The 19,967-nt window shown below is 43.8% G+C and overlaps 1 protein-coding gene and 1 long non-coding RNA gene across 3 annotated transcripts in view; one reads left to right on the plus strand and one right to left on the minus strand.

The window, feature by feature from the left end:
• Window positions 1-4,493, minus strand: part of SP1 (Sp1 transcription factor) — a 42,263-nt gene extending 37,770 nt beyond the window's left edge. The window contains exons 1-3 of one of the 2 annotated variants that reach the window (XM_074325629.1): window positions 4,375-4,493; window positions 3,167-3,321; window positions 1,354-2,866 (exon numbers count right to left, since the gene is read on the minus strand). In XM_074325629.1, coding sequence (XP_074181730.1) covers window positions 1,354-2,866; window positions 3,167-3,321; window positions 4,375-4,381 — 1,675 coding nt within the window. In that variant the 5' untranslated portion in view covers window positions 4,382-4,493. Of the gene's footprint in view, window positions 1-1,353; window positions 2,867-3,166; window positions 3,322-3,513; window positions 3,885-4,374 lie in introns of those variants that run through there. The other variant, XM_074325630.1, reaches the window with a different exon arrangement.
• Window positions 4,494-9,578: 5,085 nt separating this feature from the next.
• On the plus strand, window positions 9,579-13,464 carry LOC141570089 (uncharacterized). The gene is made up of 2 exons (XR_012493958.1): window positions 9,579-9,836; window positions 13,111-13,464. It is a non-coding gene; the product is annotated as an uncharacterized LOC141570089 (long non-coding RNA).
• The last annotated feature ends 6,503 nt before the right edge of the window (window positions 13,465-19,967 follow it).

Here is a 19,967-nt window from a genome sequence, read left to right on the forward strand (position 1 = left end):
TTTCAAAATAACCAATAGTGAAACATAGTTCAAAATGAGTGACTATTGCGGTCAACTGAGACGTTCCAATATATATACCTCTTCCCTTAGATTCTTTCCCTTCAATGCTTTCCTTATTCCTAACTCCTCTCCACCTCTCCATTCCATTCAGCCCCACTCCTTCTCTCCCCTCCCTTCTCAACTAAGTACTACTTTCAAAGCAGTCTGGGAAGTAGTTCTCTTATGCTGTTTCCCCGAAAATAAGGCCTAGCCGGACCATCAGCTATAATGCATCTTTTGGAGCAAAAATTAATATAAGACCCGGTCTTATTTTACTATAAGTAAAATAAGTCTTATAGTAAAATAAGTCTTATAGTAAAATAAGACCGGGTCTTACATAATATAGTATCAGGCCAGGTCTTATATTAATTTTTGCTCCAAAAGACGCATTAGAGCTGACGGTCTGGCTAGGTCTTATTTTCAGGGAAAGAGGGTATCTAGGAAGTATCAGAATCACCTGGGAAGCTTATTAAAAATATACACTAGTGTAAGGGGAAGTGGATGGATTCTACTTTTAACTAGGAGTTTTAAAAAAATTAAACCTTGATTAACCAGCTTGCTCAGAGAGTAGGATAGGACACTCTGGTTAACTAAAGATTAACCAAGGAACTTGTTTTATTGAAGAAAAAAAAAATCCTGGGGTGGCCTGTTAGCTCAGTTGGTTACAGAATGGTGCTAGTAGCACCTAGGTTGCCGGTTCGATCCCCGCATGAGCCACTGTGAGCTGCGACCTCCTTAAAAAAAAAGAAATCCTTCTAGGATCCACGATATCACTTTTCCCCTTGCTCAGAAATTAATAGTTCTTCATGAGAAATACAACTTAATAACTGTCCTACAAATAGGTCAAGTTTATAATGAATTCTTATCCTATGCAGGGGTGAGCCCAAATAACAGGCCAAATAGAGCCCTGGAACTAAGAATTGTTTTACAGCTTTAAAGGGTTGCTAAAATGTAACTGAGACCATATGTGGCCCACAGACCTAAAATATATGCTATCTGGCCCTTTACAGAAAAAGTTTGCCAACCTTTGCTTGTTCTATAGTACTAAAGGCACTGGAAGTACAGAGACCCCAGGGACACTGCCCAGAAGCGCTCCTTTCTCATCAGATTAACAGGGGGGGGAAAAGTTTCCATTAAATCGGTTCCAAATGACTTAAATAGAATCGTTGCTATTTCTCTAATGAACTTGTCTACATGACTAGCCCTCAAGAAAGTGTTACCCCCAAAAGGCTTTATTCCCTTCTTTACGCCTAACAGTTTCACCTGAGGTGCTACTTAGCTCTGGAAATAAATGCAAAAAATGAGAAGCCTTACCTGGGGCATTCGCTATAGCCAAGGGCAGGCTCGGAAGCTGGTGCACCTGGATTCCTGAAGCACCCAATGCGCTGAGGTTAATGGTCTGGAGGCCAGGCATAGAGGAGAGCTGAGCAGCATTCACAGTGACGGTGCCGGCAGGGATAGAGGCAGCTGAGGCAATGGGTGTAAGGGTGGTATTGCTGCTGCTGGTCTGCCCCAGGGAAACACCCTGCATTGGGGCCAACGTGATTGTCTGGGCCTGTGGGTTCTGAACTTGGAGGTTTTGCAGCTGAAGAGTCTGCCAACTGACCTGTCCATTGGGCCCCACTGTTGGTGTCCGGATGATGATGGGGCCAGAGTTTGGAACAGCCTGAAGCTGTAGGTTCTGGAGGGTTTCCTGGGAGATAGCTTGAGTTGTAAAGGTCTGCCCTGACAATGGTGCTGCTTGAAGAGCCTGGAGGGTCTGTCCTCCTTGAACTAGCTGAGGCTGGATAAGAATTTGTTGTTGCTGTGACTGCTGGTTTTGCTCTCCCTCTTTTTGCTGACTTGCTTGCATTGAGCCTCCAGATGTCTGGCTCTGCTGGATGTTTAGAGCTTCAGACCCCTGTAGCCCACTGACTCTCTGGGGTGTCTGGCCTTGAGAGTTGGTCCCTGCTGATCCGCTGGTGGTAAAGTTCATAATTCCCATGTTGCTGGTGGTAGTAGTTGATGAATAGCTATTGGCATTGGTGAAAAAGGAGCTGGAACTGGCTTGTGATGATACCAAAGTGGCAGAACTGATGGCAGTCCCTGAGGTGACGGGCTGGGAGCCGCTCTCCTGGGACCCAGAGCTGCTGATAGTGACTGCCTGAGAGCTAGGAGTCAAGGTAGCTGCAGAAACGCTATTAACAGGTAGCAAAGTGATATTCCCATTCAGGGCCACTGGTACGTTGGTCACATACTGAGTTTGTCCTGAGAGTACATTATTAGCCAGGCCTTGCAGGGGGACAGCCTGTTGGAGTAGATTTGGCATAGCAGCAATGATGTTGCCTCCACTTCCTCGATTTGTGATGATCTGTTGGTTTGCACCTGGTATGATCTGTATTTGACCAGAACCATCCTGCTGCACTTGGGCCCCAGTGGCAGCGAATTGCAGCTGTTGCCCATCAACGGTCTGGAACTGTGGGATTACTTGATACTGAATGTTAGGCATCACTCCAGGTAGTCCTGTCAAGACTTGCTGGTTCTGTAAGTTGGAGGTGGCAGCCACAACATACTGCCCACCAGAGACCGTGCGATTCTTGGAAGACTCACTGCCATTGCTGCCATTGGTACTGCTGCCACTCTGTTCCTTTGAGGTAGGGGTAGCCCCAGAGGAGGAAGAGATGATCTGCCAGCCATTGGCACCCTGTGAGAGTTGTGTGGCCGTGAGGTCAAGCTCACCGGTGCCCCCTGACTGGCCTGGGCCCTGCGAGTTGTTGCTGTTTTCATTGGGTGATTCAATTCTGCTGCAAGTTGCTGCCAGCAGAGCCAAAGGGGATGGCTGGGATTCCTGGCCAAAAAATAAGAGGAAAGGAATCAGTTCAGTTGACACCCAGTTGCCAGCGGGGGGGGGGGGGGGGGGGAGTATACTATAAACAAACAGCAACGCAGTGCAGACAAAGAGAAAATGAACAAACGAAACGCTGAAATTGCCATTTTTGGGGCTCTCCCAGTCACTTGTCTCTCTGTACTTACTTCCCTATCTCTAAAAGGGTGAGCCCCTTCCTAAATTCTTTTCTGTGGAGACAATCACCTAAAGATGGGTACATCCTCTCAACACCTTGGCCGCTCTGTCCTGATCAGCACTTACCTGTCCTCCTCCTCCACTGCTGCTGCTACTGCCTGTGCTGCTGCTTCGAGCCTGGGAAAAGGCACCACCACCATTACCATTGCCCCCATTATTGCCACCAACTCCTTTTTCAATCTTCACCACGGCTGTCATTTCATCCATGGAGTGATCTTGGTCTAAAAAGAATGAAAGGATAGACAACTTCAAGTTGAGGGAAGGAAAAGGGTAAAGTGAGGAAGAATAGAAGAGGCTATGATGAAACAGGCATGACTAACAGGAAGGTGAAACATGCCAGCGTAAAAAAAAAAAAAAATGGATTGGGGGAGAAGGAACAGTTGCAGAATGTGTAGCACATGAGCTAGGCTTACTGGTGCTGAAACTGGGCCTCAACTCTCCTTTGCACTAAGTTAAACTCAGAAAATATTGAAAAGGTGCTTTTGGCATAGGAAGTGTGAAGGACAGTGGGCATGTTGAAAGAGTTTCAAAACAAGAAAAACTATCCTGGGGGAAAAAAACAAGGATAAGACAAAAAACATGTGGGTGGATGGAAAGCTTGCTAAAATTAGGGTCAAAGGAGATGGAGAAAGAGAAAAATTCAAGTGTAAAAAGTAACAAGAGAGGAGGGCAAAGGGGAAAAAAGTTGAGAAGTGTGAGTGGGGAAACATTTGTGAATACTGGTAAGGGGCTAAACGGGTCCAGGACACAGAAATCAGGTTTCCTGGCGGACTGAGGGCGGACCCTAGAGGGAAAGGGCGGTTTCGGGGTGAGGGGCGTGGAAAGGGCGGGACAGTGGGGGGGAGGGGAAATCTACGGAGGGTGGGGAGGGCCCTGGGGCCGGCGGCGACCAGAGGGCGGACCAGGGAGGCGGTTGGCCCGGGCGGGGCCTGCACTGCTCGGGCCGCCCCCGCGGCTCCAGCCCCCGGCAGGAGGAGCCTTAGGCAGACGGCCGAGTAGTGGGGGGTAAGGCCCGTCCCCCCCGTGGCCGGGGCGGGCAGGGGGCGGGCGAGGCCACTCTGCCCCCTCCCCCGGGGCGGGCGGCCCATCCCCCTCCTCCTCGGAGGCCCCGCCACTGCCCCTTCTCCCTCCCTTCCCTCCGCCCCGGGCGGGACCAAGGCCGCCGCCGCCGCCTCCCGCCCGCCCCCCCTCATGGCGGGGACCGCCTGGTCGGCCCTCGCGCGCGCCCCCTCATTCCCCTACCACCCCTAAGCTTGAAGTGGACTCATCCTTACCGCTCATGGTGGCAGCTGAGGGACGAGCTCAAGGGGGTCCTGTCCGGGGGGGTTGGGGGGGGCCAGGAAAAACGCGGACGCTGACGAGGCAAACGAACCCGTACCGGACAGGGAGGGGGGGGTAAGGAGGAGGGAGCAGCGCGCCACAAGCCCGGCCTAGGCCCCTCCCCTTCACTGCTGCCCCGCCCAATGAGGGAGGGAGGAAGGAGGGACTTGCAGAAGAAAGGCGGGCAGGTTATCCAATGGTAAGACTCGCTTACTCTCTGAGGCGTGTAAGACAAAGTTGCGTGCCCGGTGTCCGCCCTAAAAGGCCGCCCTCTCAATTTTCAAAACCAATAAAAGACGCAGGAAGTGGATGTGGGCGGGAGCTAGAAATGATAGGCTTGGAAAGAAACCAGTCAACTGCCAGGCGGGCTCTCTGAGAGGTAGAGATAGGAAGAGCTTTGGTTGGAGTGACAGAACAACGACCAACCAGAATCCTGGACGTGCCTGAGCAAAGTCCCAGTGGGAGGAGAGACAAGAAGTAGACAGGAATGGGAGAGGATGAAGTTGATCAAAACCAATCAGAAATCAGGCGGGCAGCCAGGAAAGTTGTGATTGGATTAACGCTGAAAAGAGACAAGATAAGACGCAAATTGACGGGAACTAAAAGCCAATTAAACACCGAATGAACTCTGAGGGCGGGAACTCGGAGTAGGCAGAGGAGAATTGGCGTCTCACTTAGTCACTCAGTCCAATGAGGCGGCGGAGGAAGCCAGGCACCGCCTCCATCTTGGCCGATGGGCGTTACTAGAGCCGTCTCTCATGGGGGAGGGAAAAGGGCTGTGCCAAGAGGAGTCCGTCGCCATATTGGCCCTCCTCACGGGATGTCTTTACAGTGACTGGGTGATACGCTTTAGCGGAGCCCTCTAGCTCAACAAGTGTCAGGGCCAAGAAACTCAGTGTGCAGTTCTGCCTCGCCACCAGGGCTCTTTTACGTCTTCATTTAACGTCCCTTAAAAGTATTTCTCAAGTCTCACTCTTCCCAGGCTGGGCGGACAGGCAGTCGGATGCCTCTGAACGTGGGTGTAAACCCTGAGGGTGCCAGCGCAATGAGATCTGGCGACGGTGCTCACGCCTTCAGTCAACACTGAGCTGACCAATTTGCAAGGCCTTTGTGAGACTACAGCAAACGCCATTTTATTAAATTTCCCCAAAGGTGCTGACCACTTAATTTATGGCGGATTAACTTTTCAAGAGCTCTGAGGCTAAAGTGCACTGGAGGACCCAGAGTAAAGGTCCTGTAAGCCACTTATTCCCCCCCACTCTCAATTGCAAATGCCATCTAATCATAAAACAAGGTAGTAGAACAGTTTTTTTTGTTGTGGTTATTTTTTTTTTACAACTACAAAGATTTTAAAGGAGCTATTTCCCGAGGTACCTGAATTTCTGCTCTCCCATCCTGCCTTCCTTTTATTCTAGTTTTGGTGGAGGCAGCCTGAGTGGTTTGTGGTCAAGAATGATGAGGTCATTCTCTTTAGCACTTGTATGTTATATGTTATCACTTAAATAGCTACAATTTCAGCGCTTGTGATAGGCTGTCATGCTTTAAAGTCTGGATTCCCCTAAAACAGACCTCTGCAGTCTTGGGCAGGACCTGAAGACGGGTGATGTGATTGTCGAATGTGTTAGGTGCCTAGGTCAGTTAAGTGTTTTGCATTCTTTATGTCATGCTCATATGGAAGATTCTAATAAGTTTTAGAGATTATGTGTTTTATAACTGAAGAAATTAAGGCTAGGCAGTAACTTGCCCAAGGTCACAAAGCTAGTAAGTTGTAGTTCCAGATTCCAACCCAGAATAGTGCCACAAAAAGTCTTCTATAAATTCTTTGTAGAGAATAAAGCAATGCCTTGTATAACCATTTATAAAAATGGCTTAATAAAAAAAAAATTTCTGCCTCCTTTGCTCTCCCATCTTTCCCTCCTCTGGCTTTTTCTTCCTAACTCAAGGAAGTCTGCTTCCCCTAAGGGGTCTGAGCCTTTATTGTTTTGTTTTTTTTTCTTTATTGTTTTTTAAAAATGCTTTTATAATGTTACCTTCTAGCTCCTGAAAAAATCCTATCCATACTTCCAGGATAGTTCAAATGGCATCATCCTCTTGTATACCTTTATTATAAAACATCACATTACATTATAATTAATAGCATCTCTCCCTAGATCAAAGCGTCTCAAAATATGTCAGACAATCCCTATCAGAATCCTGTGGGCTGCTTTTTACAAAGGTAGATTCCTAGACCCCATCTCAGATTGAATAATTCCCATTCTCTCGGATGGGGCTTGAGAGTATGCATTTTTTAGTAGCTCTTTCAAGTGATTAGTCCCTAAACCAATTTTAAGAAACACTGTGGGAAGAAACTGGAGAGAAGAAACTTCCAGAAGGGAAGAAACTTCCCAAGGGAAGAAACTGCATTAGTCATCTTTGTAAACCAAGCTGTCAAGATTGTAACAGCTGTTCAGTGCATTCAGCATAAGACCACACCTAAACTGGGGGGGGGGGGCTAACATTGTAGAGCAGTCCTCTGAACATTTCACATATATTGTCCAACTTAATCCTTTCAACCAATTTAAGAAACTGCCATCTCTTTTTATAGATGAGAAAACTGAAGCTCAGATACTTCCATTAAATTAATGACTGCTCTGTTTAATTCCAACCCTTGTGTTTTTTCCATGGTTCTAAGTTATTCCTAAAATGAGAACTAGGGTTTGATTTTATCCCAGCTACTGAGAAAAAGGCTTAGATATAGACTCAGCAATTCAGGAGCCATCATCCTTTTCCCAATACTGTTTCTCCAGGACAAGACAAAATTCAGAACCTGGCTAGTGAGGGATGGTTGCTTATTGATGGTCCCTGAAAGCAAATGGGCATGATCCATCTTGTCCAATTATCTGTAAAACCTGAACAAATTTTTTTTAATCTTAACACAAAAAACAAAAATGAATCTATTTATTTCAAGGCTTCTCAAATCACTTAACTCCTAATGACTGTGTTTTAAAAAGCAATGTGGGGGGTGGCCAGTTAGTTCAGTTGGTTAGAATGCTGTGCTCTGAACAACAAGGTTGCCGGTTCAATTCCCGCATGGGATGGTGGGCTGCGCTCCGTGCAACTAAATATTGAAACCGGCAACTGGACTTAAAGCTGAGCTGTGCCCACCACAACTAGATTGAAGGACAACAACTTAGAACTGATGGGTCCTGGAGAAACACACTGTTCCCCAATAAAATTTAAAAAAGGAAAAAGAACGAGTTCTATGAAGTCTTTCCTACCTTCGACAGGTATTGAATACTCTGTCCACTGTGTTCGGTTTACACACCTCCACTCGAGGTATCTAAATATCTGATTCTCCAACTACACAAAGCAATCTGAAGGCCCAGATGATGCCTTTTCACTTTATATCCTCAGGGGCTGGCATATAGTTGACACCCAGTAAACATTTGTTAAGTGGAAGGGGAAGCATAATTCCAGTTACCTAACATCCTAAATAGGTCTCCAGATTGATTCTCAGCCTTCAGTTGGTTGTCTTTTACAAGTTAAATCATTCTTCCTGATTTTGAAGCCACTTTGTAGCTTTCATCAAATTTCCACTTAGCAATCTCGTAAATGGGAACATTTTACAAATTAAAATACATAGGTGAGTCAAAACTCTCTTTTTACCCCATCATTGCAACATGCCCTCTCAGTAAGTTTTCAACTACAGCTAAGTACAAAACGGACTGACTAACCTTTCTTTTACCTGCCCTGCCTACTCTAGGATAAAGGAGATTGAAGAGAGAGAGAAAGAAAGAGAGAGAGAGAGAGAGAGAGAGAGAGAGAGAGAGAGACCCTGACAGGTTAAGTCTCAGCAGATAATGTTCTAAATCTTTAATTCTAGCTCTCTGAACAAAACAAGCCTAGGTTTCTCACATCATGCAGTTAAGGTTATTTGCAGTACAAAAGTGACTCTAAGAATCTGAATGGATCATTACACACATCCCTCAGTCTTTTTAGGACTCTGGAAAGGCAAGAAACTAAGATAAGAACTTTAACAAGTCGGGTTTCTTTATTTGGGAAGCCCAAAACCTGTTGATGAGAAAAAGGACTGCCTGCAGATATTCTTATTCTTTTTATTATCATTATTTAAAATGAGTCATTCTGTACCTTTGCTATGTCTGTTTCCTTATCTGAGAGGTACTGTGTGGCTCATCCCTGCCTAGACTGTACCTTCTACTAGGAAAGTCTTTTCTAAGTGTGGCAACCAGTCAGCGGCTCTGGTGGTCTTAAAGGCCCTGGAGGAAAGAAGGCTGAGGGGAAAAATGACAGTTTTTGTCATTTTGACAGTTTTTGGCATAGTCAAGAACACAGTTTAGTTATCGTTGGAGCTGAACTCTGGTCCAACCTTGAAAAGGGCTACAAAAAGGCCAGACTGGAAACTGATGGTCTCTGGAGCTTGAAGGCCCTCTGGCAAAGCAAAGCAGAGGTAGTTTGAGGCATGGTGGGGAAGAGGAAGAGAAATTGCTGAGAGACTCTACATTCCACCATCCATCTGCATTCTTGAGAGTTAGAGAAGCAGGCTCCCCATCAGGGGGTCAGAGAGGAAACCAGACCCCAAACTGATTAAGCCAAGAGTTTTTCTGAACATTTAAATCTAGAGACCAGCTTGAAACATACATAATCAAAACATTTCCCTCCATCAAATATCCAAACCCCTCAGCCTCCTCAGGGATCCAAAGCTCACCAGACCGAGAAGGAAGCTGGTGCTTAATGCTGATTTACCCTCACCAGTCACCCCACCCCACCTAGACCTCTGCACCCCAGGGATGACTGGGGTCCTGCCCGGGCAGTAAAGCATTAAAAAAAAAAAAGTTCCTCTTTTAACCAAAAATGAAGCAGTTTCCCTTTCTATTTCCTTTCCTGGGACAAGTAGCCCTGAGTCCCTTCCAGAGTCCAGAGTTGAGAAGAGTTACACCACCCCCCAGTTTCCCATTCCCAGAAAACAGAATGACCCCCGACAGACTCAACAGGTCTGGAAAAAGGACCTGCCCTCCCGGCATCCACAGAAGCTGAAGGAAGAAAGGGGAAGGGAAGGAAGGGGGGCTGGCCCGGTTTCCCCCTCCCACGGAAGCGGGGCCACCCTGGAGGCGGGCGGAGGGCCGGGCTGGGGGAGGAGGGACCTGGACTCATAAACAAACCCGCCTGGGCCACGAGGTGCCCAGAGGAAAAGGGTGGGGTTTGTCGCCTCTCAGACCCAGCCTGAGCTGGATGTCTGGTGTGGGCTGGGCCGGGGCCTCTCCACCCCCAATTTCCGGCTAGGGGTGGACCACCTGGCTCTCCTCAACCACAAACCCCTCCTTCCTGCTTTGCCCTCCCTCCCTGGAGCGGAGAAGCTGGCTGAGGTTCGTTGAGGCCTAACACCTGACTTCTTCCGGAAGATTTCATTGTCCCCAGGGTGAGTGAGTGGGTGGTTCTTGTGAGGGAAAGGCCCTGGATATTAATTCCTTCTTGGGGTGGATAGGGAAAGATGGGAGAGGACAGGAGCTTCACAGACTTCTGCCTCCAAGAAGGGTTTTCCCACAACTTTCCTAATGCTGATGCCCAAGGGATAATCTTTACCGCGGCCTTCCTTCCCTCTGCTCTCCCTTCCCCCACCACTGTAGGTGATCACAGGTTCCTGCACAAAGGTCCCTGGGAGTCTTCCAGGAAGAGCTTACCTTAGTCACTCACAAGACTAGTAACTAACACCTGTAGATATTATAGTATCTTCTTACTGATTTAGGAAAAGAAATTCTACACTGGAGAAATGTGCCCAACCAAGGTCCCAAGGCAGACATAGTGGGACTCCCTGCCACCACTTCTACTCCTGCATTCCCCAAAGTGGGAGGCACTTACCCCTGGTGGAATTTGAACATTTCTGTATGTGTTCTTTCAATGAATTTTAGAAGGAATTTGAAATACATAATCAAACCTATCATTTAACAGATTTTATTGTTAAGATAAAAAAAATTAATGGAATACTGTGGAATAAGGGAAACCTGATAACGGTAAAAATTATGAAGGTGGAGTATGATGATGGAAGTCTGGGGAAATACACTGTACCATCCTGGTTTCACCATCTTACAAGCCGCTGTTTCTAAGGAAGGATGAAGGAGAAGGGGAATTCTGTGAGGGAACTAGTCTAGGTGATCCACAAGGCTCCTTCCAACATTGCCATTCTAAAGTTTAAGAGCAATCAAAGATTTATAAAACAGGAAAACTGGAAGGCAGATGTCACGCAGGGTCTCTAATCCCGCTCCCCACGTAAGAATGCAGGATATGGTGAGGCCAAAAAGGAACACCAATGGTGCTATAGATAGGGGAGTCATGCTACTATATTCTCACTGGTGGCTGGGTTGGAGACATGGAGCAAACATCCGCCAGTACCTCAACAAGGGGTCTTCCTGCACCCCGGGCTCGCTGGCAACCGGGAAAGACACGAAGTAGGATCCACACGAAGTAGGATCCACACGATCTGCAATCAGCCCCCCGGTTCTCTGCCTGGCAACCAACCAACCAACGCAGCCACGGCAGTTACATCGGTGGCCAATTGGCTAACTGGTCACAGCCAACAGCCATCTACCACCCGAGTCAGCACCTTTCCACGTAAGGCCGAGAGAGCCTGGAAACTGCTCTCTGGGACTCTGTCCCCACAGCAGAGAACAAGAAAAACTGAGCTAGTAAAGTCAGGAATTTTCTCTGAGCCACATTCCCCCAGGTCCACCACCAAAAGGCCCAGAGCTGAAGAGGAGGCCTTCCTACCTTCCACAAGGGAAAAGTGCAAGACAGGATGAACAGGTCCTAGAATGGTTTCACCCCCACCCCTGGAGAATTTTGCCTGGTTAGTCTCTTCATTCCTGCAAGGTGCACACAGCAGGGTTGAACAGGGAGTCACCGCTGCCTGTGTGGTGTCTGTGTTGCAAGACCCTCTGCTCAATCCTGCCCGAGGACTGAGCCCGTCCAAACTGTCAACATCAAGCTGATCCTTCTGTGATTATCTCCTCCTCGACCTGAGCCCACTCTGGGCCTGTACAGGCAAGCAGGGATGATGGTTGGGGCCCAGTCGGAGCTCATCTTCCAGGTCCATAGGTGGGTTGCTGCCTAGGCCTCCTCAGGCTTAGCATCCTCCAGCAACTTCAAAAACACTGAATCAGACCACCAGACGTGCATTGTGTGGCCCTGATGTAATATAATATGAAGAACACCTAATATATATTCTTTTCCAAAATATTGAACCTGAGTCTAAGAAAGTCTTTAGATTTTATCTCTAGTTTGCAGAAAATATGGGGGCTGGAGGAACAAGATAAATGGAAACACAAAGACACAAATAAGAAAAATCCAAAAGGTAGGACATTCTACAGGACAACTGACTGTTTCTTCAGCAAGTCAACGACAAGAGGAGGAAGGGCTTAAAAGAGACTTAAGAGGCAAAACAGTCACATGCAACATGAACAAACCAGCTGTAAAAGGCATTTTGGGGACAGTTGGGAAAATTTCAATATGGATTATTAGATGATATCAAGGAGTGATTGTTAATTTGGGGAACATGATAATACTATTGGGATTATATAAGAACAGGTTTTTTAAATTTATTTTTCAATTACAGTTGACATACAATATTATATTAGTTTCAGGTATACAACATAGTGATTAGGCATTTATGTACCTTACGAAGTAATAAGTCTAGTACTCATCTGACACCATACACAGAGTGGACGAAAAAGGGGTTCTACAGAAAGCAACCTCATAGGGTGCTCTGATCCTAAATTCCTATCTAGGCTGGTCATGGTGAGTAGGTCACGTCCCAGGTATATAACTTCTTTAGTAAAAGGCTTATCTTTGCCTTAAGCAGTGTCCATTGTTTCTGTGCACTTAGGTTAACACACTTTTTGAAATACCTCTTTTCATACCCCTCAAGGAAAACCACCCAACCACTCTCAAGAGAGCACATAATCTTGTTAACTATCCTGTAATCCAACCCCCCACCTTGCTTTCTTCCACCTTCCTGTAATCTTTCTTACATTCCCCCTTAATTTCTTTCTTCTTTTTTTAAATTAAAGTTTATTGAGGTGACAATTGTTAGTAAAGTTCCATAGATTTCAGGTATACAATTCTATATTACATCATCTATAAATCCCATTGTGTGTTCACCACCTATTTCAAATGCATAAAATAAACTGCATATAAAAGAAGTTGCAAAACTGTTATACTCTGGAGAATTTGAGATCTTGCTCCCTGGTATATGTCATCAGTTTGGCTCAAATAAACTATTATAAAAATTCTAAGGAAGAAAGAAAGAGAGGAAAGAGGCTGGAGGGAGGGAGAGAGGAGGGAGAAAGAGGGAGAGGGGGAGAGGGAGAGGGAGAGAGAGAGAAAAGGAAGGAAGGAAGGTAGGTTAGCTCAGTTGGTTAGAGCATGGTACTAGTAACACCAAGATTGCCAGTTCGATCCCCACATGGGCCACTGTGAGCTGCGCCCAGGTTTGAACGTTTATTACAATATTATTGACTCTATTCAACATGATCGAACGTGTTTTTATTTGCAATACATATTGAAACATTTAAGGATTTAATATCATATTGTCTAAATTATCTTAAAATACTTCCCCCAAAACTGACCTAAATGTAGCAAATATTGGTAATTGTTAAGTCCAGGTAATAGCTCAATCAGGGTGGTATGATGCCTTTCAGCTGGTTGGAGTGCGAGCCCTGAACAACAGGGTTGCTGGTTTGATTCCCACATGGACCAGTGAGCTGCACCCTCCACAACTACATTGAAGACAATGGGCTGCTGCTGAGTTTCCAGAGGGGCGGCAGGATGGCTCAGCTGGTTGAAGCGCGAGCTCTCAACAACAAGGGTGCTAGTTCAATGCCCGCATGGGATGGTGGGCTGCACCCCTTGCAACTAAAGATTGAAACTGCGACTGGACTTGGAGCTGAGCTGCGCCCTCCACAACCAGATCGAGGGGCAACGACTTGGAGCTGATGGGTCCTGGAGAAACACACTGTTCCCCAATATTCCCCAATAAAAAATTTTAAAAAACAGTTAAATCAGATTTGTTTTCTGTATTGATTTAAATGATTTTTTAATAATATAAATGGTTAAAATATTTTAATTAAATAATAATAATTAAAATGCCCACTGGTTCCTTTCTCCTTTCACATCCCCAGGAATATTAGGATGTGGCCTCCTTTTCTGTCTGCTGTTCACACCTTCCTCGCTGCTCCCCCTTTTCCCCTTGCCACATCAGCCTGTGCCACCTAAAGACATGCTAAAGACATGCCACCTCTTGCCATACATCTCAAGGTTTGGTGGTTTAGAGGAGGGAAGAAGTCTGAGGCTTCACCTATAATGCCTGTTTAGAATCAGTTTATGGGTGATGGTAGCAGAATCTGGGGAAGGCACTCTCCCCCATCCTGAAGCCACCCACGTCTCAGCCATTCAACACTATCACACTGTGGGGACTAATTCAGAGAAGGATTGAGGGAAAATTAAGCGATCTCCCCTGGGCCAGGCTTCTGACTAAGGCTGAGGAGGGAGGCAGTAGGCTGGAGAACTTTTTGCCTCCTACTTTTGTGATTACTTATTCCCTACCATTCCTTGCTCCCCCCACCCACCCCAAACCAAAGCCAATCTCTGCTATACTTTTTCATTCAGTGTTAACATAATCTGTGCAAGACAGGGCACTAGACAGTGGGGAGATGAGATGAATGAGTCATGGCTTAGTAGAGGAGGCAGACTCACATACAGCTAATTATAATAAATTATAATATCCTGTCTTATATGCAGTGAAACAGGTAATACACAAGTGATCCCTTTTTAAGAGACCTCATGCCCAGTTTTCTCTCCAACAAACTTCTCTCCCTCTTTATACTCCCAGCATCCTCCCTCGCAGTAGTCATCAGTCATCAAGTCCCATCAATCTTTCAGATTTATCCCCTCCTCTCTCTCCAAATCCCTTGTCACTGCCTTCAGCAAAAGCCATCGTTCCTTACTTGGTGATGTTACTATATAGAATGGATTTCTTGTCTCTAGTTTGATCCTTTTCAAAATAGGCTCCACACCTTCACCCTAGGGAGTCTTGTCTTATTGAGCACAGATCTCATTATCTGGTACAAATCAAATCAAATCTTTCCAGTCCTTACCTTTCACCTAGAAACGTAAGTAAAACTTCAGCCATGCCCACTCAACTACTTATTGTTCATAAAATAGGCCTAGTGGTTTCCTCTGTGATATCCATTGATACACACACAAGTGTGTGCCTGGAATTGCCCTTCTCCCATAGTTTCAACAACTCAACTTTTGCAACCCTTGTGTGCCATTGGTGGGAATGTAAAGTGGTGCAGCCACTATGGAAAACAGTATGGTGGATCAAATATATGGTGATGGAAGGAGAACTGACTCTGGGTGGTGAACACACAATGTGATATATAGATGATGTAATACAGAATTGTACACCTGAAATCTATGTAATTTTACTAACAATTGTCACCCCAATAAATTAAAAAAAAAAACAGTATGGAGATTCCTCAAACCGCTAAAAATAGAACTGCCGTGTGATCCAGCAATTCCACTTCTGGGTATATATCTGAAGAAAATGAAAACACTAATTAAAAAAGATATATGCACCCTCATGTTCATTACAACATTATTTACAATAGCCAAGATATGGAAACAATTTAAGCGTCCATCAGTAGGTGAATGGATAAAGAAAATATAATATATATACACAATGAAACATTTTTCAGCCATTAAAAATAATGAAATCTTGCCATTTGCACCAACATGGATGGACCTTGAAGGCATTATGCTAAGTGAAATAAGTCAGACAGAGAAAGACAGATACTATATGATCTCACTTATATGTGGAATCAAAAAAGAGAATAGATCGGTAGTTGCCAGAGGCGGGGGTTCGAGGGTAGGCAAAATGAGTGCAGGGAGCCAAAAATTACAAACTTCCAGTTATAAAATAAATAAGTCCTGGGGATGTAATGTGCAGCACGGCGACTACAGTTAATAACACTGTCTTGTATATTTAAAACTTGCTAAGAGAGTAAATCTTAAAAGTTCTCATGACAAAAAAATTCTGTAACTATGATGACGGGTGTTAAACAGACCTATTATAGTGATCGTTTCAGCATGTACAAATATGAATTATTATGTTGTATACCTGAAATTAATGTATGTCAATTATCCCTCAATTAAAACATAATTCAATAGTAATAAAGGTGCCAAAGGGCGGGGGAGGAAGAACTCACCTTTCAAGTTCTTAGATCAAGCTTTATCTCTGCAATCCTTCCTAGAAATATCCCCTCTATCTCTAGAATTTGCCACGTTTCTCCACCTGCCTCCACTACAACTGCTGCTGCCTTTTACCTCGCAGCCTTCAAGTTTGTTGCACTTACCTGTCTGTACATTTATAAACACAATGGAGTGAAGTGAACCTCGGCCTTGGAGTCACAGGTCAAAGTTCACATCTAGGCTCCCATCAAAGCAAGTTACTTAACCTCTCTGAACCTTAGTAAAATGAGGATATTACTTACCTGGAAGGGTTGTAGAGAAATTAAATGAAAATGTGGTCAGTCTTTTTTGCTCTTATTGTGTTTTGTTTTGTTAATCTGTTTGGTTTTTGTATTTACTAGCCAACTAACACATGAACATCATCTCTTTGTATAAGATTGAAACAATCAGAAGTTTGGTGAGTACGAGCGCATCGTACAAGCGCATCGCCCTTCACTAACCTATCCCACATATACCGTTCTCTCTTCTCCCAAGGTAGGGGACCACCTTCACCACTTAACAGCTTGGTTTGCAGCTTTTCAGTCCCCTTTTTATGCAGCTACATGTATTTACGTACATCCAACAGAAATTTATTCATTGCCTACTAAGTGCCAGGCACTGTTCTGGTGTGGCAATGAAGACACAACTCTGCTCTTTTGAGCTTACTTGCTATGTTCACGTATATCTCTTTGTTGTTGGTATTTTTTTATGTAAATAGTATTATAAATATTATTCTATAACTTGCTATTTTTTTAACTTAACAAAATATGTTAAACATCTTTTCATGTTAGTTCATTTCATTGTTTCTTAATATTTCAAACTCTACTGCAGCAAACATCGTTCTCTCTCTCTCTCTCTCTCTCTCTCTCTATATATATATATATATATATATATATATATATATATATATATATTAGTGCCCATGTACGGTATTTAGGAGAGAGTGGAGAGCTGTACAGCAGAGTTGTTAAGAGCACAGATTCTGGAGACAGACCAGAGGTGTGAATCCTGGCTTACTAGCTATACGACCTTAGGCAACTCACTTAACCTCCTTGTCTCACTTAATCTCATCTGTAAAATGAGGAAATAGGAGTATTTACTCCATAGAACAGTTAAGGTATGGTTAGAATCCCTGCCCATACTTATCAGTGTTATCAGTATAGATTCCTAGAAGTAGAATTGCTGAGTCAAGATTATGCACATTTAAAATTCTGATACACTGCCAAATTATCTTCTAAAAAATATTCCCAGGTAGACTCATACCCCCACTATGAAAGTGATAATTTCCCTGAATTCTCACCAATTTTTTAAATTGTTGTCAACCTGACAATTTCATTCTTGAAGTTTATTTTTTTCCTGGTTTATGAAGATTTATAAGGACGAGTGTCTTTTCTATGTTACTGTCCATTTGTATTTTGTCCTCTGGGAATTGTCCTTTGTCAATTTTTCTGTTGAATTGTTTGACTTAAAGAAGCTCTTTCTGTGTGTTAGACATTAATTCTTTGTTAAAATACGTGAAACATTTTCTCTCTGTCAATTGTCTTTTTGTTTTTGTTTTGTTTTTTGAAATGAAAAAAATCAAGTTTGGTGAAGTATAATTTTTACACAGAAAAATGCACCCATTTTAAATGTACATTTTGAGGAGTTTAGACAAATGTATATACCCACATAACCATCACAACAATCAAGATATGGAAAATTCCTTGTCCCTTCTCCCAGACAATCCCTGCCAACCCCTCCCCAACCTCAGCACCCAGGCAGCCACTGACCCACTTTCTGATTAGATTTTATTCCACATTTGATTCTAGAAAAGAATTAGATTTGTCTTTTGTAGAGTTTCACAGAAACAAAATCAGCAATATATACTTTAAAAAATATATTTTGTTCTAGCTTCTTTCACTCAACGTAATGGTTTTGAGAGTCTCCCTATTGTTGGATATATCAGTAGTTTGTTCCCTATTACATATTACTTACTAGTATTCCATGGTATGAATGTAACACAATTTTTCATTTATTTGCTTTTTGATGAACATTTGGGGTGTTTACAATATTTGGACTATTATGAATAAAGCTGCTATGAATCCCACATAAATCTTTGTGTGGATATGTTTTTATTTCTCTTGGGTAAATACCTAGGAGTGGAATGGCTGGGTCTTATGGTAAATGTATGTTTAACTCTATAAGAAATTGCCAAACTGTTTTCCAAAATTGCTGTACTATTTTACATTTTTAAATATACAGAAATACTAGATACTAATCCTTTTTTAAAAATGTTTTCTCCCTGTCAGTTGCCTTTCTTTTTTTTTAAGGAGGGTGCAGCCCACAGTGGCCCATGCGGGGATCGAACTGGCAACCTTGGTGTTATTAGCACCACGTTCTAACCAACTTAGCTAACCGGCCATCCCCCTGTCACTTGCCTTTTAACTCTGTTATTATTATCTATGCAATGTAACTTATTTTTTTACAGATCAAATCTGTTTTTCTTCTTGTACCTTGAGCTGGGTCTTATTTATCTTCATATCCCCAGCACCTGGACCTGTGCCTGACACAAAATAGCCCCCCAGTGAGTATTTACTGAATGACCCAACAACAGTGAGGAATTCCACTGCTCTCCCCAGGAGTTTGTAAGAAGGATCGCATTCTGATCAGCTAGCTAACACACACACAAGTCACAGGAGATGAGTTTAACTGCTAGTATAAGACTCCAAAATATGATCTGCAAAGGAAAGGCTGATGAGATTTGGAAAACCCCAAATCCAATCTAAGCTCCACAGTACACCCAGATCCTTCTCTAAAATGCTTATCTGATTGTATTACACTCCCTTTCTTAAATCTTTTCCAGACTTGCCAGCACCATTGGGATAAAATGCCCAACCTTGGCCTATAAAGCTCTGAGTCATGCTGTCTTCAAGCTTGGCCACATTGTCTTCCTCCCCGACCACACGTTTCAGTGCTTCCAATGTGCCATGATCTTCCCCAAGCCAGGGTCCTTGCTCATGCTGTTTCCTTTGCCTGGAAACTCCTTTCTCCCTCCACCCCCACTTCACTTCTGGGTTACATTTCTGGGCTCATTTTAACTCTCTTCTCAGGGAAATCTTCCTTCCCCAACTCCTGAAACAGCCTTAGGTCCAATATAACCCTGTAATTACTCCTTCGTTCAACGTTTGTCTCCCCCAAAAGATTGTAAACTCTGCAAGAAAGAAGACAATGTGCTTATTTGCCTTTTTGTCCCCAATGTCTACCAGAGTGCCTAGCTCATAAAAGACACTTGATAAAGGTTGAATGGATGAATGGAGTAAGGGTAAGCCAGGACCTGCAGGAATTACAGGATTCATTAAGAATTTATTTTGGGGGTTAGGGGGCCACTAAAAGATTTGAAGCAGAAAAGTTAGATACAAAAGGCTCAATCAATCCCACTCGACTAAGATGAACTGTTTAGATAAACTGACAATAGAAATTGCACAGTGATAGAGTGAATACATTAGGAGACCCTAATCCAGGCTGGAAACACCTGAACTGACTGGGAAATCATGATTCTTCACCTACCTGAGGATCTTTTAAAAACACCCAAATATGGCCCTATTCCAGTCCAATTAAATCAGTACCTCTGGGATGGAGGCTCCAACATCTATAAATTTTAAAAGCTCATAAAGTCATTCCAATATGCAGCTGGAGTTGAAAACCATTGAGTTACATTCCAGACAGAGAGCAAAGCAAATAGTTAAAATATTGCTGGACATAAAGTCCTAGACACAGAGCCTTGGACTTTATCTTCTAAGTTATGGAGAATCTTTGAAGGATTTCCCCTCGCACAGTTTTATTTAGAAATAGTTGACATACATTACTGTGTAAGTTTAAGGTGTACAGTGTGATGGTTTGATTAACATATATTGTGAAATGATTACCACAATAGTTTCAGCTAACATCTATCGTCTCATATAGATAAAATAAAAAGAAAAACATTTTTTCTTTGTGATGAGAACTATTAGGATTTACTACTCTCTAAACAACTTTCCTATATGTCATACAGCAGTGTTAGCTACAGCCATCATGTTGTACATTACATCCCTAGGACTTATTTATCTTAAAATTGGAAGTTTGTAACTTTTGATCACCTTCCTCCAGCCCCCACCACCATCACCTTCTGCCTCTGGTAACCACAAGTCTGGTATCTTTTTCTATGAGTTTGGTTTTTGTTTTGTTTGTAGATTTCACATGTAAGTGAGATCATATATCATGCCTTTCTCACTCTCATTTATTTCACTTA

The sequence above is a fragment of the Rhinolophus sinicus genome, linkage group LG02, assembly GCF_036562045.2.
Source record: "Rhinolophus sinicus isolate RSC01 linkage group LG02, ASM3656204v1, whole genome shotgun sequence".
NCBI lineage: Eukaryota > Metazoa > Chordata > Mammalia > Chiroptera > Rhinolophidae > Rhinolophus > Rhinolophus sinicus.